The 14,432-nt window shown below is 50.5% G+C and overlaps 2 protein-coding genes across 9 annotated transcripts in view; one reads left to right on the top strand and one right to left on the bottom strand.

Moving 5' to 3' along the window:
• The window catches only part of Unkl (unk like zinc finger), a 46,791-nt gene extending 38,642 nt beyond the window's left edge, over positions 1–8,149 (top strand). For 4 of the 7 annotated variants that reach the window (XM_052197790.1, XM_052197794.1, XM_052197793.1 and 1 more), the window contains 5 exons: positions 2,650–2,733; positions 3,279–3,506; positions 4,150–4,352; positions 4,474–4,728; positions 5,595–8,149. In XM_052197790.1, the coding sequence (XP_052053750.1) occupies positions 2,650–2,733; positions 3,279–3,506; positions 4,150–4,352; positions 4,474–4,728; positions 5,595–5,750 (926 nt within the window). In that variant the 3' untranslated portion in view covers positions 5,751–8,149. The remainder of the gene's footprint in view (positions 1–2,649; positions 2,734–3,278; positions 3,507–4,149; positions 4,353–4,473; positions 4,729–5,594) is intronic. The other 3 variants (XM_052197792.1, XM_052197796.1, XM_052197791.1) reach the window with 2 other exon arrangements.
• Positions 8,150–8,247: 98 nt separating this feature from the next.
• Gnptg (N-acetylglucosamine-1-phosphate transferase subunit gamma) lies at positions 8,248–14,432 on the bottom strand. Of its 2 annotated transcripts, XM_052197799.1 has the most exons (11): positions 14,341–14,432; positions 14,200–14,257; positions 14,058–14,125; positions 9,728–9,782; positions 9,577–9,660; positions 9,386–9,479; positions 9,196–9,310; positions 9,034–9,116; positions 8,831–8,962; positions 8,660–8,741; positions 8,248–8,570 (listed from the first exon to the last, which is right to left on the bottom strand). In XM_052197799.1, the coding sequence occupies exons 1-11, from the start codon at positions 14,390–14,392 to the stop codon at positions 8,473–8,475; spliced, it is 921 nt and encodes a 306-aa protein (XP_052053759.1). In that variant the 5' UTR covers positions 14,393–14,432; the 3' UTR covers positions 8,248–8,472. The 2 variants fall into 2 exon arrangements, with proteins under 2 accessions (XP_052053759.1, XP_052053760.1); XM_052197800.1 differs by lacking the exons at positions 14,058–14,125; positions 14,200–14,257; positions 14,341–14,432 and adding an exon at positions 11,653–11,778.

Here is a 14,432-nt window from a genome sequence, read left to right as displayed (position 1 = left end):
GAGGGTGGCCTGCTTTCACTCAGCATTTGCTCTGATGGCAGAGGGTTTTTCCTAGCAGCTTGTGTTTTTCTTTCCTTATAATTCTCTTCAGGCAGTTATCCCACAGCACCTGGCTCCTGTCCTCAGGGCATCAGGGATTACAGAAGTGCATTCTGAGACAGCCCTGTCTTGCCTGTAGTTTATCTTGTTGCTGCTACCCTGGGTGGTGTAAGGGCTTTGGGTTTTTTTCAAGACAGGGTTTCTCTATGTAGCCCAGGCTGGCCTTAAACTCACAGAGATCCCCCTGCCTCTGTTTCCTTCATGCTGGGATTAAAGGCGTGAGCCACCACTACCCAGCTCTGGATGGTGTAAAAAGGCTTTCCTCACCAACAGCTGTCAATTAAGGGTGTCAGGCCCATGGTGATCAGTGTCTGGGCTGGGAGCCCTGGGTCCCAGGCCTCAGGGTCTTTCCAGCACTGCCACCCTGCTCATTTACCTCTTCTCAGTTATACTCAGACGTTATTGGAATGGCTTGTTTTTGAGAGTAGTTGCCTGTGTATTTCTCTCACACCGGCCCCTGAGGAGATCTCTGCACTGAGGGGAGCTCTGGGTCCTTGGCCACGTGGTTGAAGGTGGAATGTTTTCTCTTGGGTGCTTTAGCATCCTGGCTTCAGTACCCTGAAGATTCCTTTTAAGACTCTTATCCAAGTGAGTAGGTCTTCTCATGGCTCAGGTAATGAGGGGGTGGGGCTTGGTCAGATAGAGCTGGCATCTATCCAGCAGCTTGGGAATAACTTTTGAAACACTGTAAGTGAACCACAGGCTGTTCCGCTCTAGCTTGAGCAAGCATAATAGGTGCCACACAGCCATGAGGGCGTCAGGATTGAGTCAGGGGCATCCAGCTGCTTCTTGCTGAGCCTCAAGAAGCATCCCTCAGGGGAGGGGCCTTCTGTCTTTGGGTTGGGTGGTCACCCTGAGGCCGAGCAGTGCTCATTGGTCCTAAGAATGAGAATTGGAGACTGGGAGGGACAGGATGGCTGGGTTTGAGCTCTACTGTGCACCATATAGGTTCCCACAACTCAGAAGTGCAGCGGGGACTGTACCAGTCTGGCTCTCTGATTCTAGCTGTTAGCATTCCAAGCCACTCCTTGGCCTTGGCCCTGTCTGTCCCTCCTTCACTTCCAGTTTTGCCTGGAGATTTTCATATGAAGTCCCTAATGGACATGACTTAGAGGGTGTGGTGACATGCTAGATAGTTGGTGACAAACAGTGGTCCCTGGAGTTTTATCCTACTCTAGTACAGAGAAGTTTTCTTACAGTCTGTGAGCTGTCAGTCTGCTGAGGAGAGGCCCTTTGTCTCCAGCAAGGGGCCTGCAGGGAAAGTTTGGGGGGTTGTTGATGGTGGTTTTGTTTTTTGAGGTGGGCTAGCTTGCAACATAGCCCAGGGTAACCTGGAATTCATAGTCATTCTGCCTTGGCCCCCCCCACCCCCATCCCCATTTGCTGGGATTACAAGCTTGTGCCACCACAGTATAGATGCTATCTTGAAGTCGAACTCAGAGTTCTTGGGGACTGAAGGGGCCTTAGTCAACAGTGGAGCTAGGACTGAACCACATGGCATACATAGACTTCATAGATGTACCATGAAGAGTCAGAATGGGTGGGAGAGACAGTAGTCACAGACACAGTGACAGACAGTAGTGGCAGCTTCAGTCTCATTGCTTCTCAGTGTGGGATTCCTACATAGTTAAGTTGGACTCTGAGTGTATTAAGAATGTGACACAACCCACAGGCATACTCCTGCAACCAGTCCTGCCCCTCCTCCCTCCCCTCAGATGGCTGTGCAGGCCATCCAGAGGGCCAGCTTCTCCACTGCACATGCCCTGGATGGCAGCCTGTGGACGTTGTCCTGGTCTGTCCTGCTCCTGAGACTCACTGGTGTAGACTAACCCAGCCTCTGACTTACAGCGGTTCTGCCTTAGCTTCTGGAGTACTGGACCTACAGGTGTATTCTACCACATCCAGCAAGTTCTGCCTTTGAGGAGACTGTCTTGGGGCTCAGGTCCTGGTCTTAGGTTCTCAAGGTGTCAGAGTTCATTACCCTAGTGTTCAACCTAACATGGCCTCAGAACCATTTCCCTGTCAGAACTGACCTCCTGTAAAATTTTCAATAATTGAATGTATTTTCTTGGTCAAATTTTTAACAAATAAGTTTAGAAGTAAAAGGAGAAACAGCTGGGCACCGTGGTGCACTCCTGTATGCTCCCAGCACTTGGGAGGTGGAAGGCGTGGGGGTCAGAGGTGCAGGTCATCCTTGACTGTGAGTGGAGGCCAGTTATGAGCTGCTTGAGATCCCGTCTTAAAAAAACAGAAGGCAAACAAAACAAGACCTGTGAGGCAGAACATCTGTGGGCCAGAGCTGTGGGTGTGGCTGCCGCAGAGGGTGTGGCTGCCACTAGGTGGTTCAGATGAAACACCTCTGGTGTAGAGGAGAAAGCAGCCTAGTTGGTCAGCAGAGTCACCATGTGCTACTGTCTGTCGGATGGCAGGGTGGCTGCTCTGCCTCAGCTAGGTGCATGTTGGTGGGTATGGGGTCGGGGACTCCATCAGAGAGGTTTTTTTGTCTTTTTGGCTGAGAGGTAAATGGGTAATGCCCGGTTTATTTCACAGGTTCTGCCTTAGATCTTCGTCTTAGTGACATAAACATCGCATCCTTAGATAAAGACTTAGAAGAGCAGGACCTTGGGTTGACAGGTAAGTGCAGAGATCAGACCTTTGTCTCCATGCATGCTGCCCTGCTTGCAGGAGGGTTGGGGAAGGCCTCTGCTGGGGTCCTCTTCTCAGCATCTCCTTCTTGCCTTGCCGGTGTGGCTCAGCCTCTTGCTGCTTTCTCTGGTTTCCTGTGTGACAAAGCAGCCCCTTTTTTGACTTGGCCTGGGCCTCTTATGAGGAAACAAATTGTTTTTACTGCTGTGTGGTATACAGAGAGGTTCCTGTTATCTCATCATTTTCTTCATCCCGAAAATTATTTCTCTGTTTCAAAAGAAATCGACCCATGTTAGAACCCTGGTGGTTCTGTGAGTACCATGCTAATGAGTTCTGGCTCTACCAGGACCACTACCAGGGCACTTGAGTTATGGGGGCCTGATGGCTGCACCCCTCTGGGTGCTGGCCTGGTTCCTCTGAGTATATCCCTGGTGTTTCGCTGCCTGGCTACTGACCTGCAGGCTTATGGGCAAGAGGTCCCATGGCAGAAACCCTGCCAGCCCTTGTTCACTCAGCCTCCCTCCTCCCACCAGGTCCCAGGTCGCTGGCAGGCTCAGCACCCGTCACCATCCCGGGCTCCCTGCCCCGCTCGCCATCCTTGCACTCGTCCTCATCCCTGTCCACCTCCCCACTCAGCTCGCTCTCTCAGTCCCTGTCTGGGCCACTCGTCTCCTCGGCCATGACGCCCCCCCAGCAGCCAGCACCCCTCCGGTCGGAGCCGGCTACACTGGGCTCTGCAGCCTCATCTTACAGCTCTTTAGGTGCGTGCCTGGGCGAGGGTCCCTCCCCGCCGGCTTTGGGTCCTGGAACAGGCCCCGTCCAATCCAGTCCTGGGTATCCCTGACTGCAGGACTCTAACCTCTGTAGTTCTGTGTCTTGAGAGGTGCCACCCCCCGAACCTATGTGACATAGCCGGGTGAACAAACACAGCTGGGTCCCACAGCTGGGCATTCTCACAGTGCTGTTTGCCAGCTCACTCGGGGGAAGCTGGCATGACCGAGCAGAGGACTCTCTTCTGCTCTCACATTTTTACTGAGAAGTTCTTTACATCTCCTGTCATTTGCTATGTCTCAGAATGTGCCCACCTCCAGATGTGTCCACTTTATCTGATAGTTAACTAACATATGTGGGCGCCCTCAGAACTAGAGTTCTTCTGAACCTCCGGGACCTGCTGTGTAATGGGAACTGCTAGGGCTAGGAACTCAACCTAATTTTCTGTTCACTCTGATCTTCCTGAGCCAACTGGGCCTTGTTTAGGGGAGGCAGTCGGGAAGCTGAAGCTTCAGCAGTCATAAGCAAGAGATTTAGAGGGTACCAGAGTGGGTGGCCAGGCCACGAGGGACAGAACATCTGCAGGCACCTCAGCCCTTCGTGGGCTTGATCGTCCGTTTCCCCTAAACTCAGGTTTGAACGGCGTCCCTGGGAGCATCTGGGACTTTGTTTCTGGCAGCTTCTCTCCTAGCCCATCCCCCATTCTGAACTCTGGCCCTTCGGCTTCCTCAAGTGCAAGTCCCAACAGTGCCGAGCTGGCCCGGGTCAGGCGGCAGCTAGAGGAGGCCAAGAGGAAGATTAGACAGTGGGAGGAATCCTGGCAGCAAGTGAAGCAGGTAAGGATGGGGAGGGAGGGGCTGGGGAGGGAAGAAAAGATTTCTTTACACAGGCAGGGCAGGCGAGCATGTGCGCGACCAGGCATAGCTGCCTCCTGCATGATGTCTTCTTGGGTTTCAGGCCTGTGATGCCTGGCAGAGAGAGGCTCAGGAGGCCAAGGAAAGAGCCCGTGTGGCCGACAGTGACCGGCAGCTGGCCCTGCAGAGGAAAGAAGAGGTGGAGGCCCAGGTGAAGCAGCTTCAGGAAGAATTAGAGAGCCTGGGTTTGTCCTCACTGCCAGGGCTTCGAAGCTTGGGTGACATCAGTGACATCCCTCTCCCCAAGCTGCATTCTCTCCAGAACCAGCTGCGCTTGGACTTGGAAGCTGTGGAGGGGGTGAGTTCTGCCCTGTAGTAGCTGTCGCTTTAGGGGAGGGCAAAGGGGACTAGCCAGTGAGGGGCTGGGTCCTGGCCAGACACTGCTTCTCCTCCTGGCCTGGTCTCTGGTTGGTGCGTCTCGCATGTGTCCATTGACTTCAGCCAAGGTCCAACTGCCACATGTACCTTTGTCTCCAAGATGCAGCCTCTTGGGCTTTGGCCACTTTCAGCCACAGGATCCCACTTAGTACTTATTGTGGGTAGCCTTTCTTGTGGTCAGTGGACTCTGCCTCAGGACACACACACACACACCTCCCCCCCCTGGGGTGAGGTCATCTCAAGGGAAAGTGTCTCCTACTGACAGCTCTCCCCCGTGAGCCCTTGGCCAAGAGTCACTGAAAGGATTGTGGCCCACTGTTCTGAGATACTATCATTTGCTTGGTCTTGCCCAAGGCTCTTGCAGAGCCTTGACTCTGCTAGGGTCAGCAAGGGAACAGACAGACATAAAGAAACAACATGGACACAGAAAAGCTGGGGGTGGGTAGATGGAGCCACACGATTACCACCAAAACCCAGAATCTTTTGTTTATTATGCGCAGCATGGAGGCGGCATGGAGTTCGCTCTTCTAGGTAGGAGTCTGTAGGTGAGCTGTCAGTCTCAGACATCTGAGAGGAAGAAAGCACACTTGCTAGTTTCTGCACACACTGGTCAACTCCTAAATTCATACTTGGACCAGAGGGAGGCTTGCTGACCCCACAGCTGACCTGTGTTAGAGGGCTTTGGTCCCGTCCATCTGCTGTACACACCCACTCTGGACTTCACTTGCGCTACACTTTCAAGGCCGCCTTGGTGCCCCACACTCACCAGCCACCTCTTCCCCACAGGTGATCTTCCAGCTCCGTGCCAAACAGTGTGTGGCCTGCCAGGAGCGGGCCCATGGCACTGTCCTGCGGCCCTGCCAGCACCGTGTCTTATGCGAACCGTGTGCAGCCAGTACCCCTGAGTGCCCCTACTGCAAGGGCCAGCCCCTCCCATGGTGACCAGAGCCAGACCCATTCCTTCCCCGGTGAGCAGTACAAAGGCCTGGGCATGCCATGTGCCACTAGTGTCAAAACTTGCGTCCGGTACCCTACGCTGGCCAGGATGTAAGTTCATGCCCACTGTCCAGCAGCCTTTCATATCACCTTTTCTTCTTCCTATGTCCCACCATCGCTGTAAGGTATTATCAAAAAACCTTTGAAGCACCACCAAACCCACTGCCTGTCCCTAGGCAGGTGGCATAGTTTTGGTGCCCCCAGTCCTGAGGCTGCTGTGGCCAGGCCAATGGGAGGCCAGGCCTTGTCAAAGCACTTTGTAAACCGAGGGATTAATTAGACATTATAAATTGTATAAGCTGCTTTCTAGGTCCAGGTTTTTAATATGCGATAACATGAAGCTTTATACGTATACTGTGAACTTGAAGTTTCCTATCAGTTTGTGGTTAACTCATAGTAATGGTAACTACGTTAGATTTCATACTCTGAAACTATTTAGGAAAGGAACATTTATCTAGTAGTGAAGAACTAGAATTTTTACATTTTAAAATTAAGTGCAAACAGATAGTATTTATAAGCAGAGAGTGGTTATTGAAAGACACATATACATTTAGATGTTCTTAATTTTATGGAAGGAACTAATTTTCCTAAACATGTGCAGGTGCACATGTATGTGGAGTTTTATATTCCAGTACCATAGAGTGATATCCAGAACTCTGTCACGCACTTATGTGATCCGTGGCCACTTCCAAGTGCCTGTGCCTTGCAAGAGAAGTGAAGGAATTGGTTCATTTGGTTTTTTCTTCTCCCTTGAAAGACAATTTCATGATAATGAAAAAAATGCAACAAAGGAGTCAGACATTCAGAGGAGTCCAAGATCTACTCGGGAAGGAGCTGTGCTCTGATGTCTTGTCTGTAACGGCAATGGTGCTTTGTAACCTCTGAGTCGCCTGGGGCACCCCAGCTTATGCTGAACAAAGGGGCAGTAAACCTGAGACTGCAGTCTGCTGACCTGTGACTACCCTCACCTCTAGCTGATCCAGAGATGCCCAGAGGCATGAGTCCAGGACAGTTTTAGCACACATCTGGTACCTGAGCTGTACCTCCAGATAACATCGGAACTCATCACATGACCAGCAAACGCGGCTCTGCTGCAGTTCACCCATCAGCTTCCAAGGTGAAGGCAGGGGCTCACAGCTTGGCCTCAGGCCTGTGGCTCAAATTCTGCTGAGACTGTTACCTAGGGTGATGACTTCAGCACTCTACTGTAAAGACTGGGACTGGTCCTGGAAATCTAGGGAGGAGATGGTGGCAGACCTCGATCTGACCTGCAGGTTCTGCCCAGGCCTCGAAGTGGTTCTCCTTCCCTATGGCTTTGCCAAAGACTTTTAATAGCATTTTTTAAGTGCAAAGTGACTAGATAAAGCATTTTTATCACTGACCAAATTAGAATGTATTTAATATAGTAGGAAATTTAAAAGCATTTTTTAATAAGACAAACTGTTAGAAAAGACCTATCATTTTAAAGGAAATGGATCGTCAACATTCCACAGCTAGCCCACTACTTAATAAGGTAACTATTGACCTGATTTTAGTGACTTTGGTTTTTAATTATAGTGATAATGATTTATTAGCTCAGTACCTAGATCATGTGTATTCTGTGCTACTGTTACCATGGTTTAAGATTGTTTATTTTTATTCATATTTATGCACTGTTTCCCATGTCAGGCCTTTGGTCTCTGTGGTAACAGGACAGTGTTTGTGATTGATAGCTCATCTGGACAATTTCAAGTGGTAACAGTTATAAGCATTAAGCTTTAGACTGTATGTAAGCTACTCTGGTTGACTCCCTCCTGGGCTGGCATTCCAGGCTGGGGCTGGGGCAGCCATGGGGCTGTAGTGTGGTGGTTGGAGGTGGCGCACCCTGGTCCCACCCGTGAGGGAGCTTTCCTGGGCATCTGCTCTTCTGGGATCAGGACAGGTGTGCAGGGGAAGACCAAAGAACTTCCCAGAAGGGGCCACTTTCCCCATCCATTCCAGACCTCTTAGGAGCGGTTTCTAGGATCTACCCTGGGTGGGAGGGGCCAAGAAGGGGAGAGAGGGGCTTAAGCCCCCCCCATATACGGTTAATGGGGGTGGGGCCGTGGGCCTAGGAGCTGAGACCCACCATTGTCCTGATGCCTGTTGTCTTCTAACTCTCTAGTGTTAAATAGTAACAGTAAATGATAGTGTCAAGTCTTGTGTACCTGGTTGACAGCCCTTTCCCCAGTATGGATGCGCATGTGGATTAACTTATGGAAGCCTTTGTGTGCATTTGTTCTCAGAAATTAATTGAGAATGTTATGTGAATGGAATCTTCTTAATCCAGATGGTCATATTTATAATACATACCCATTTACTTTAGTGAATTGTTAAAGTTGTTAACATTTGTTTAAATTTTTTTACAATAGCATTTATGCAATGGTTTACAGAAGTCATGGAGTTATTTTTTATCAGTATGGAATTAATTAAAACTTTGAATCTTTATTTTGTCTGGATCTTTGGGCACAACAAAGGCTGGCCAGCAGGCCCCTCTTGTTTGTCAGTGACACTGTCTGGCCTAGAACATGCGAAAAGAAGCCATGACTACATCACATTAGTTTTGTACACTCTGCTGAGACCATACCTGGTCTCTTTGTGAAAGGATACTCGAGGCTCAGGATATTTCTATTCTTCATGGCCACCTGGATCACAGGATGTTCCTATGTAGTCCTGGGTCACCCCGCAGCTGCTCTGAGATTGCACCTATGGGGAGCTGCTGACCCAGGTGCTGAGAGTGGGTGGTTTCTGCCGGAACAGATAGCAGTAAAGATCTGCCCCCCCCAGAGCTGCAGGCCCCAGTGTGTCTGGCAGCTGACCAGGGCAGGCAGACTGACCTGTGGGCTGAGTGTGGGGGATTCCATGCTGTTCCAGCAGACTCATCAGTCTTTGTACCTCCTGTGACAGTTCTGCATGTGCCTAGACAAGATTGCCAGCCTGGTCAAACCCTGATGGGGACTATCAGGACCAGAGACCCCTGTAACCTTTCCCCTCTCCCCAGACTCTACCTTTCTACAGTTGTCCAGAGTCTCAAGACCAAGGTCCTTGGAACCTCCTGCCAGCTGGGTGGGATGGCTTTCTCCTGGGGCCTTTAAGTAGCCAGCATCCTCAAAAAGTACCCTCAGCAACTTCTCATAGCCCTGAAGGTGGAAGAGGTAGGAGGAGTCCCTGGTAGGGTAGGCAAAGGGACACCCCCTGAGTGTGCACCCACCTGTGGGGTGATCAGTTCATCTGCCAGGTCCTGTTCCACCTGGTCCCAGCGCTGCTGCAGGGCCTCTGGCAGGGTTGGATACACTAAGACAGCAGGAGCCAGATATTGCAGTCTTCTCCCTCCCCTGCCCTCCCCTGGACCCACCCCAACCCAGAGGCCTACCTAACAAAGAGTGGGGATGGCAGACGAGAGGGGTCTCAAATGTCAGTGCATAGACACAAGTGCTTGGCTCAGACACGTGGGCCAGCCGGTTGATCTTTCCGCAGGTGAGCTCTACCTGAGAAGAGAGCCTCAGTGGCCAGTGGGGCAGGGGGTCCTACATTCTGTCACCTACATTCCCCACAGGCCTCACCTTGCTCTGCCGGCTCCGGGAGTGGCAGGAGTCCCCATCAGTCATCCACATGCCCTTGAAGGTATTGTTGATGATTTCCCACTCATGCCAGATGCTGGGGGAAAGGGAGGGCAGCAAAGCAATGGGGTTGGGGGTCCCGGAGAGCAGACTTCTGCCCTAGGGCAGCAAACCTCTGCCCTCGCCCGGCTTACCCGAGGACCCCACTGTAGGCATTCCAGCGGAAGGTCTGCTCGTGCTGGGTCACGTTGTGGAAAGGGCAGAATTCATACTTGTACCTGGGAGCACAGGGACATCAGGAGCTCTGCAGGCTGTGCCCACTCCACCCGCCAGCCTGGCACTCACGTGGACTCCACTAGGCTGAAGCACTTGCCAGCGAGTCTGAAGAGATGCAGGGGCCCTGAAGGAGAACACAGCAGCAGTTCAGCATAGGTGTAAACCTCTGCTGCCCCTAAAGCCTGAGGCTAAGATGGGGTGGGGGGCACTAACCATCAAGGCCAGAAAGCTCTTTTCCCTAATATGATTGGGAATGTTAGAGGCAGGCTGACCTGACTCCTAGGGACTGACAAACTCATCTCCATGCCACAGAACTGGTTGTCTGTGGCAGGATTCCTGTGGGGGAGGCTCTCTGTCTAGGCTGCACGTGCGCGCACACACTCATGAACCACCACAACCAGCTGAGAGTCTTTAAATTTTCAGTTAAAAATTTTACATTCAATGTGACAGCCATGGGGATTTAGAAATTGAAGTTGCTGTGGGGTTCAGTAACAAACACCCTTAATCCCTGCACTCAGTAGGGAGTGGCAAGTGGATCTCTGAGTCTGAGGCTAGCCTGATCTACACAGCAAGTTCCAGACTACATAGTGAGACCCTGTCTCAAAAATTAAAAATGAACTGGATGCGGTGGCACACACCTTTAATCCCAGCACTCAGAAGGCAGAGGCTAGCAGATCTTTTTGAGTTTGAGACCAGCCTGGTTTAGAGTTCCAGGACACCCACAGAACCCTGTCTCAAAGAATAAAAAATTAAAAAAGAAAATCTAAACTACAGCCTCATAGGAAGGACCTGCTTTACTGCTTGGGCCAAGCTTTGTAATTCAAGTCTCTGATCACCTGTAAACTGTGCTCACATGTTCTTAACCTTCGGTCTTTTTAGTGTGGCCTTGATAACCCAAGCCAAGGGCATGGGTCTTCCTCATCCCTGCCTCTAGCTACTTTATACATAGCACCATTCCTGTCCTCACCTAGCTGTCATGTCCTCTCAATTCAGGCTGAGTGGCTTCACTTGGTGTACCTGCTAGGACAGGTCTATTGATTCTCCTGCAGGTTCTGTTATTTAGGAAAACGCCTGCCTTTTTGAGGAAATGTGCCAGGGACTCAACCTAGGACCTCAAGCATATATTCTGAAGTTCTAATGGCCTGGGGGGGTTATTCCTGAGCAATACCCCTTAGCTCTGATGGCAGACAGGCTGAAATGAAGGAGCGGAGCAGACACGCTATATGAGAAAAATAAGAACAAAAACTGGGGACTGGAGATACGACTCAGTGGATAAGACTGCTCTTCCAGAGGTTCTGAGTTCAAATCCTAGCAACCACATGGTGGCTCACAACCATCTATAATGGGATCTGATGCCCTCTTCCAATGTGTCTGAAGACAGCTACAGAGTGTATTCATATAAGTAAAATAAATAAAATCTGGGGCTGGAGAGATGGCTCAGTGGTTAAGAGCACTGACTGCTCTTCCAGAGGTTCTGAGTTCAATTCCCAGCAACCACATGGTGGCTCACAACCATCTATAATGGGATCCAATGCACTCTTCTAGTGTGTGTCTGAAGACAGCTACAGTGTACTCATATAAATAAAAATAAATAAATCTTTAAAAAAAATAAAACAAATAAATAAAATCTTTTTTAAAAATTGGTTCTGTGAAAAGATAGCAATACTGACACATGGAAGCTGGGTGTGGTGGTTTCATGCCTGTAATTCTAGCACCGAGGAGACTGGAGCATGATGGGAGTGATGGTGCCAGTGTGGGGAGGAGGCTTCTTCAGAAGTCTGTGCTGTGCAAGCACGAGGAACTGAGCTTGGGTCCTCAGCACCCACATAACAAGCTGGATGCCAACAACCTTAGTACTGGAGAGGCAGAGATGGATGGGGTCTCTGGGGCTTGCTGGACAACTAGCCTAGCTGAATCTTTGAGCCTTAGATTCAGTGAGAGATCCTGACTCTCAGTAAGGTGGGAAGCAATAGAGGAAGACACCCAACTTTTACCTCTTGCTCCACACACAGGCACACATTGGGTGGTCATGAGCACTTGTTGCTTTTGTAAAGGATCCAGGTTCAGTTCCTAGCATGTACAAAAATGGTGGTTCACAACCATCTGTAAGCCCAGTTCTAGAAAACCCAATGCCTTCTGACATAGGTACTCACACAGTATGGTGCACAGACAGCAAACAAGCAAAACACTCATAAAATAAGTTTAAGTAATAATAAAGTGAGCAGCCGGGCGGTGGTGGTGCACACCTTTAATCCCAGCACTTGGGAGGCAGAGGCAGGCAGATTTCTGAGTTCCAGGCCAGCCTGGTCTACAGAGTGAGTTCCGGGACAGCCAGGGCTACACAGAGCAACCCTGTCTCGAAAAACAAAAAAATAAAAAAGTGAGCAAACCTGTAGCCAAACTGACTAGGTAAAAGCAAAAATTTAAGTAAAACCAGAAATAAAAGTTGGGGTATCAACTTCACAAAAATAAAAAGGATGATTAATAACTATCAACAATTATACAACCGAGGGATGGATGTAGTTGAAACTGACAAGTTCCCCTGAAGTGGGCTTGCCAGGAGAGGCTGTGAGGAAGCAGCAACCGTGAATAGCCATCTCCTAGATCTCTATCTCTCCGTTCTCTCTCCTGCCAAGACTGTTCTGAAACTTACTGTGTAGCCCAGGCCTGGTCTTGAACTAATGATCCTCCTCCCAAGTGCTGAGATTTCAGTCTTGTGACTTTACATACATACTTTTTCTTTCTAATATTGCTCTCTATTAAAAATAAGGGCTGGAGAGATGGCTCAGTGGTTAAGAGCACTGACTGCTTTTCCAAAGGTCCTAAGTTCAAATCCCAGTAACCACATGGTGGCTCACAACCATCCATAATGAGATCTGATGCCCTTTGGTGAGGTGTCTGAAGTTAGCTACAGTGTACTTAAATATAATAAATCTTAGGGCTGGAGAGATGGCTCAGCAGTTAAGAGTACTGGCTGCTCTTCCAGCGGTCCTGAGTTCAATTCCCAGCAACCATCTGTAATGAGATCTGACGCCCTCTTCTGGTATGTCTGAAGACAGTGTTCTTACAATAATAAAATCTTTTTTTTTTTTTTTTTATTTTGGATTTTTCGAGATAGGGTTTCTCTGAGTAGCCCTGGCTGTCCTGGAACTCACTCTGTAGACCAGGCTGGCCTTGAACTCAGAAATCCACCTGCCTCTGCCTCCCAGCGTGCTGGGATTACAGGCGTACCACCACCGCCCAGCTAATAAAATCTTAAAAAAAAAAAAGAAAAAGAAAAAAAAAAAACATCCGCAAGTGGGACAGTGGTGGCGCACGCATGTAATCCCAGCACTCTGGGAGGCAGAGGCAGGTGGATTTCTGAGTTGGAGGCCAGCCTGGTCTACAGAGTGAGCTCCAGGACAGCCAGGGCTATACAGAGAAACCCTGTCTCGAAAAAACCAAATACAAAAACAAACAAACAAAAACATCCACAGTACTGGGTTCCTGGCAACATCTAGCCCCTCCTAGCCAACCAAGGAGCTATAAACTAGTTTGGAAGGGCTGTGGAAAAGTCTCCACATTGTGTGTGTGTGAGAGAGAGAGAGGAGAGAGAGAGAGCGCGCTCACAAGGTGATGGCAGCATGTCTTCGGAGTCCTATGTCTTATCAGAAATGTCCCAAGACTGCCTCCAAAACAGTGCACCTTATGCAAAGGAGAGAAGCTAAGTTGGGCCTAACTGGTTCCCTACTGGAGGAGACTGGTAAATGCTCTCTGCAGCTTCAGAAGCTCCAGCCCTGGGCTACAGCTCCCAGAGATCAATGCTACAAACCAGCGTGACCAGCACACCTTAGTGGGTCAGCAAATCCCCACCCCCACAGTGCACTCCTCAACTAGTCAAGGTCCCTTCATGCTGACCAGCCCTGAGCCTCCTTGCTTGTCTTACCCTCTTTGAGCCCTTCTAGGATCTTAGTCCCAAATTTCCTGTGCAAAGGATCTTGACCATGCTGGTGCCCTCTCCACTCCCTAAGATCTAGAAAGGGCTAGACAACAACCTAGAATGTTGAGTCGTCTTACCCAACACCCCTGCAGCTCCTAATCAGTCTAAGCACCTGTGGAACGTGGAGACTTTCGTCTCACGGGTTGGAGGCCAGCTTGAATCTACTATGAAAGATACAAAAGTTAGGGGTGTAGCACAAGACTTGAGCGCTTGCTTGCCTTCTAGCTCTAGGTAATCGCCAGCCCTGGGAGCGAAGGGGTTGCAGTTCCAGTATACACTGCAGAGCATTTAAAACGTAAACCTTCAGCGAGGACATTATCAGAGTCCTTCATCCAAGACATCCTTCCCTCCCGAACCGAGAGCCTTTATGCAGCACCCTCAGTCAGCACTCCGGCCAGCTCCGCCCCCGCCCGCGCTCACCGGATACAGCCGAAGGCTCTCTCTTGGGTTGAAGGCGGTTTGCCTGGGGCAAGAACGGGTTATTCAGCCTATGGAACAGAGAAGGTCAGAAGAGTCAGCCACGCTCAGTCCCTCCCAAGCCGCAGGACCGCGATCCGCTCACCCGAATGTGTTGGGCTCCTCCACCACCTTCATCTTCCCGGCACGTGTCGGCGCGAGCCCTGCGGAGAGCGAGGTGGTGAGCAGGGAGCGGAGGCGCGGGCGACGCCGGCGCGCGGGGAGCTATGCGCGCAGAGCCACTGACCCTGCGCCGCGAGTCCCAGCAGCATCAGGAAGCCAGCCAGTCGCCCCGCCATCGCTCCTGGGGTCCCACGGTCACGTGGGCGACAGCAGGAA

Source organism: Apodemus sylvaticus, chromosome 10 (genome assembly GCF_947179515.1).
Source record: "Apodemus sylvaticus chromosome 10, mApoSyl1.1, whole genome shotgun sequence".
In the NCBI taxonomy this organism is placed as follows: Eukaryota; Metazoa; Chordata; class Mammalia; order Rodentia; family Muridae; genus Apodemus; species Apodemus sylvaticus.
The sequence above is the reverse complement of the archived record's forward strand: the minus strand, read 5'-3'. Positions and strand labels throughout refer to the sequence as shown.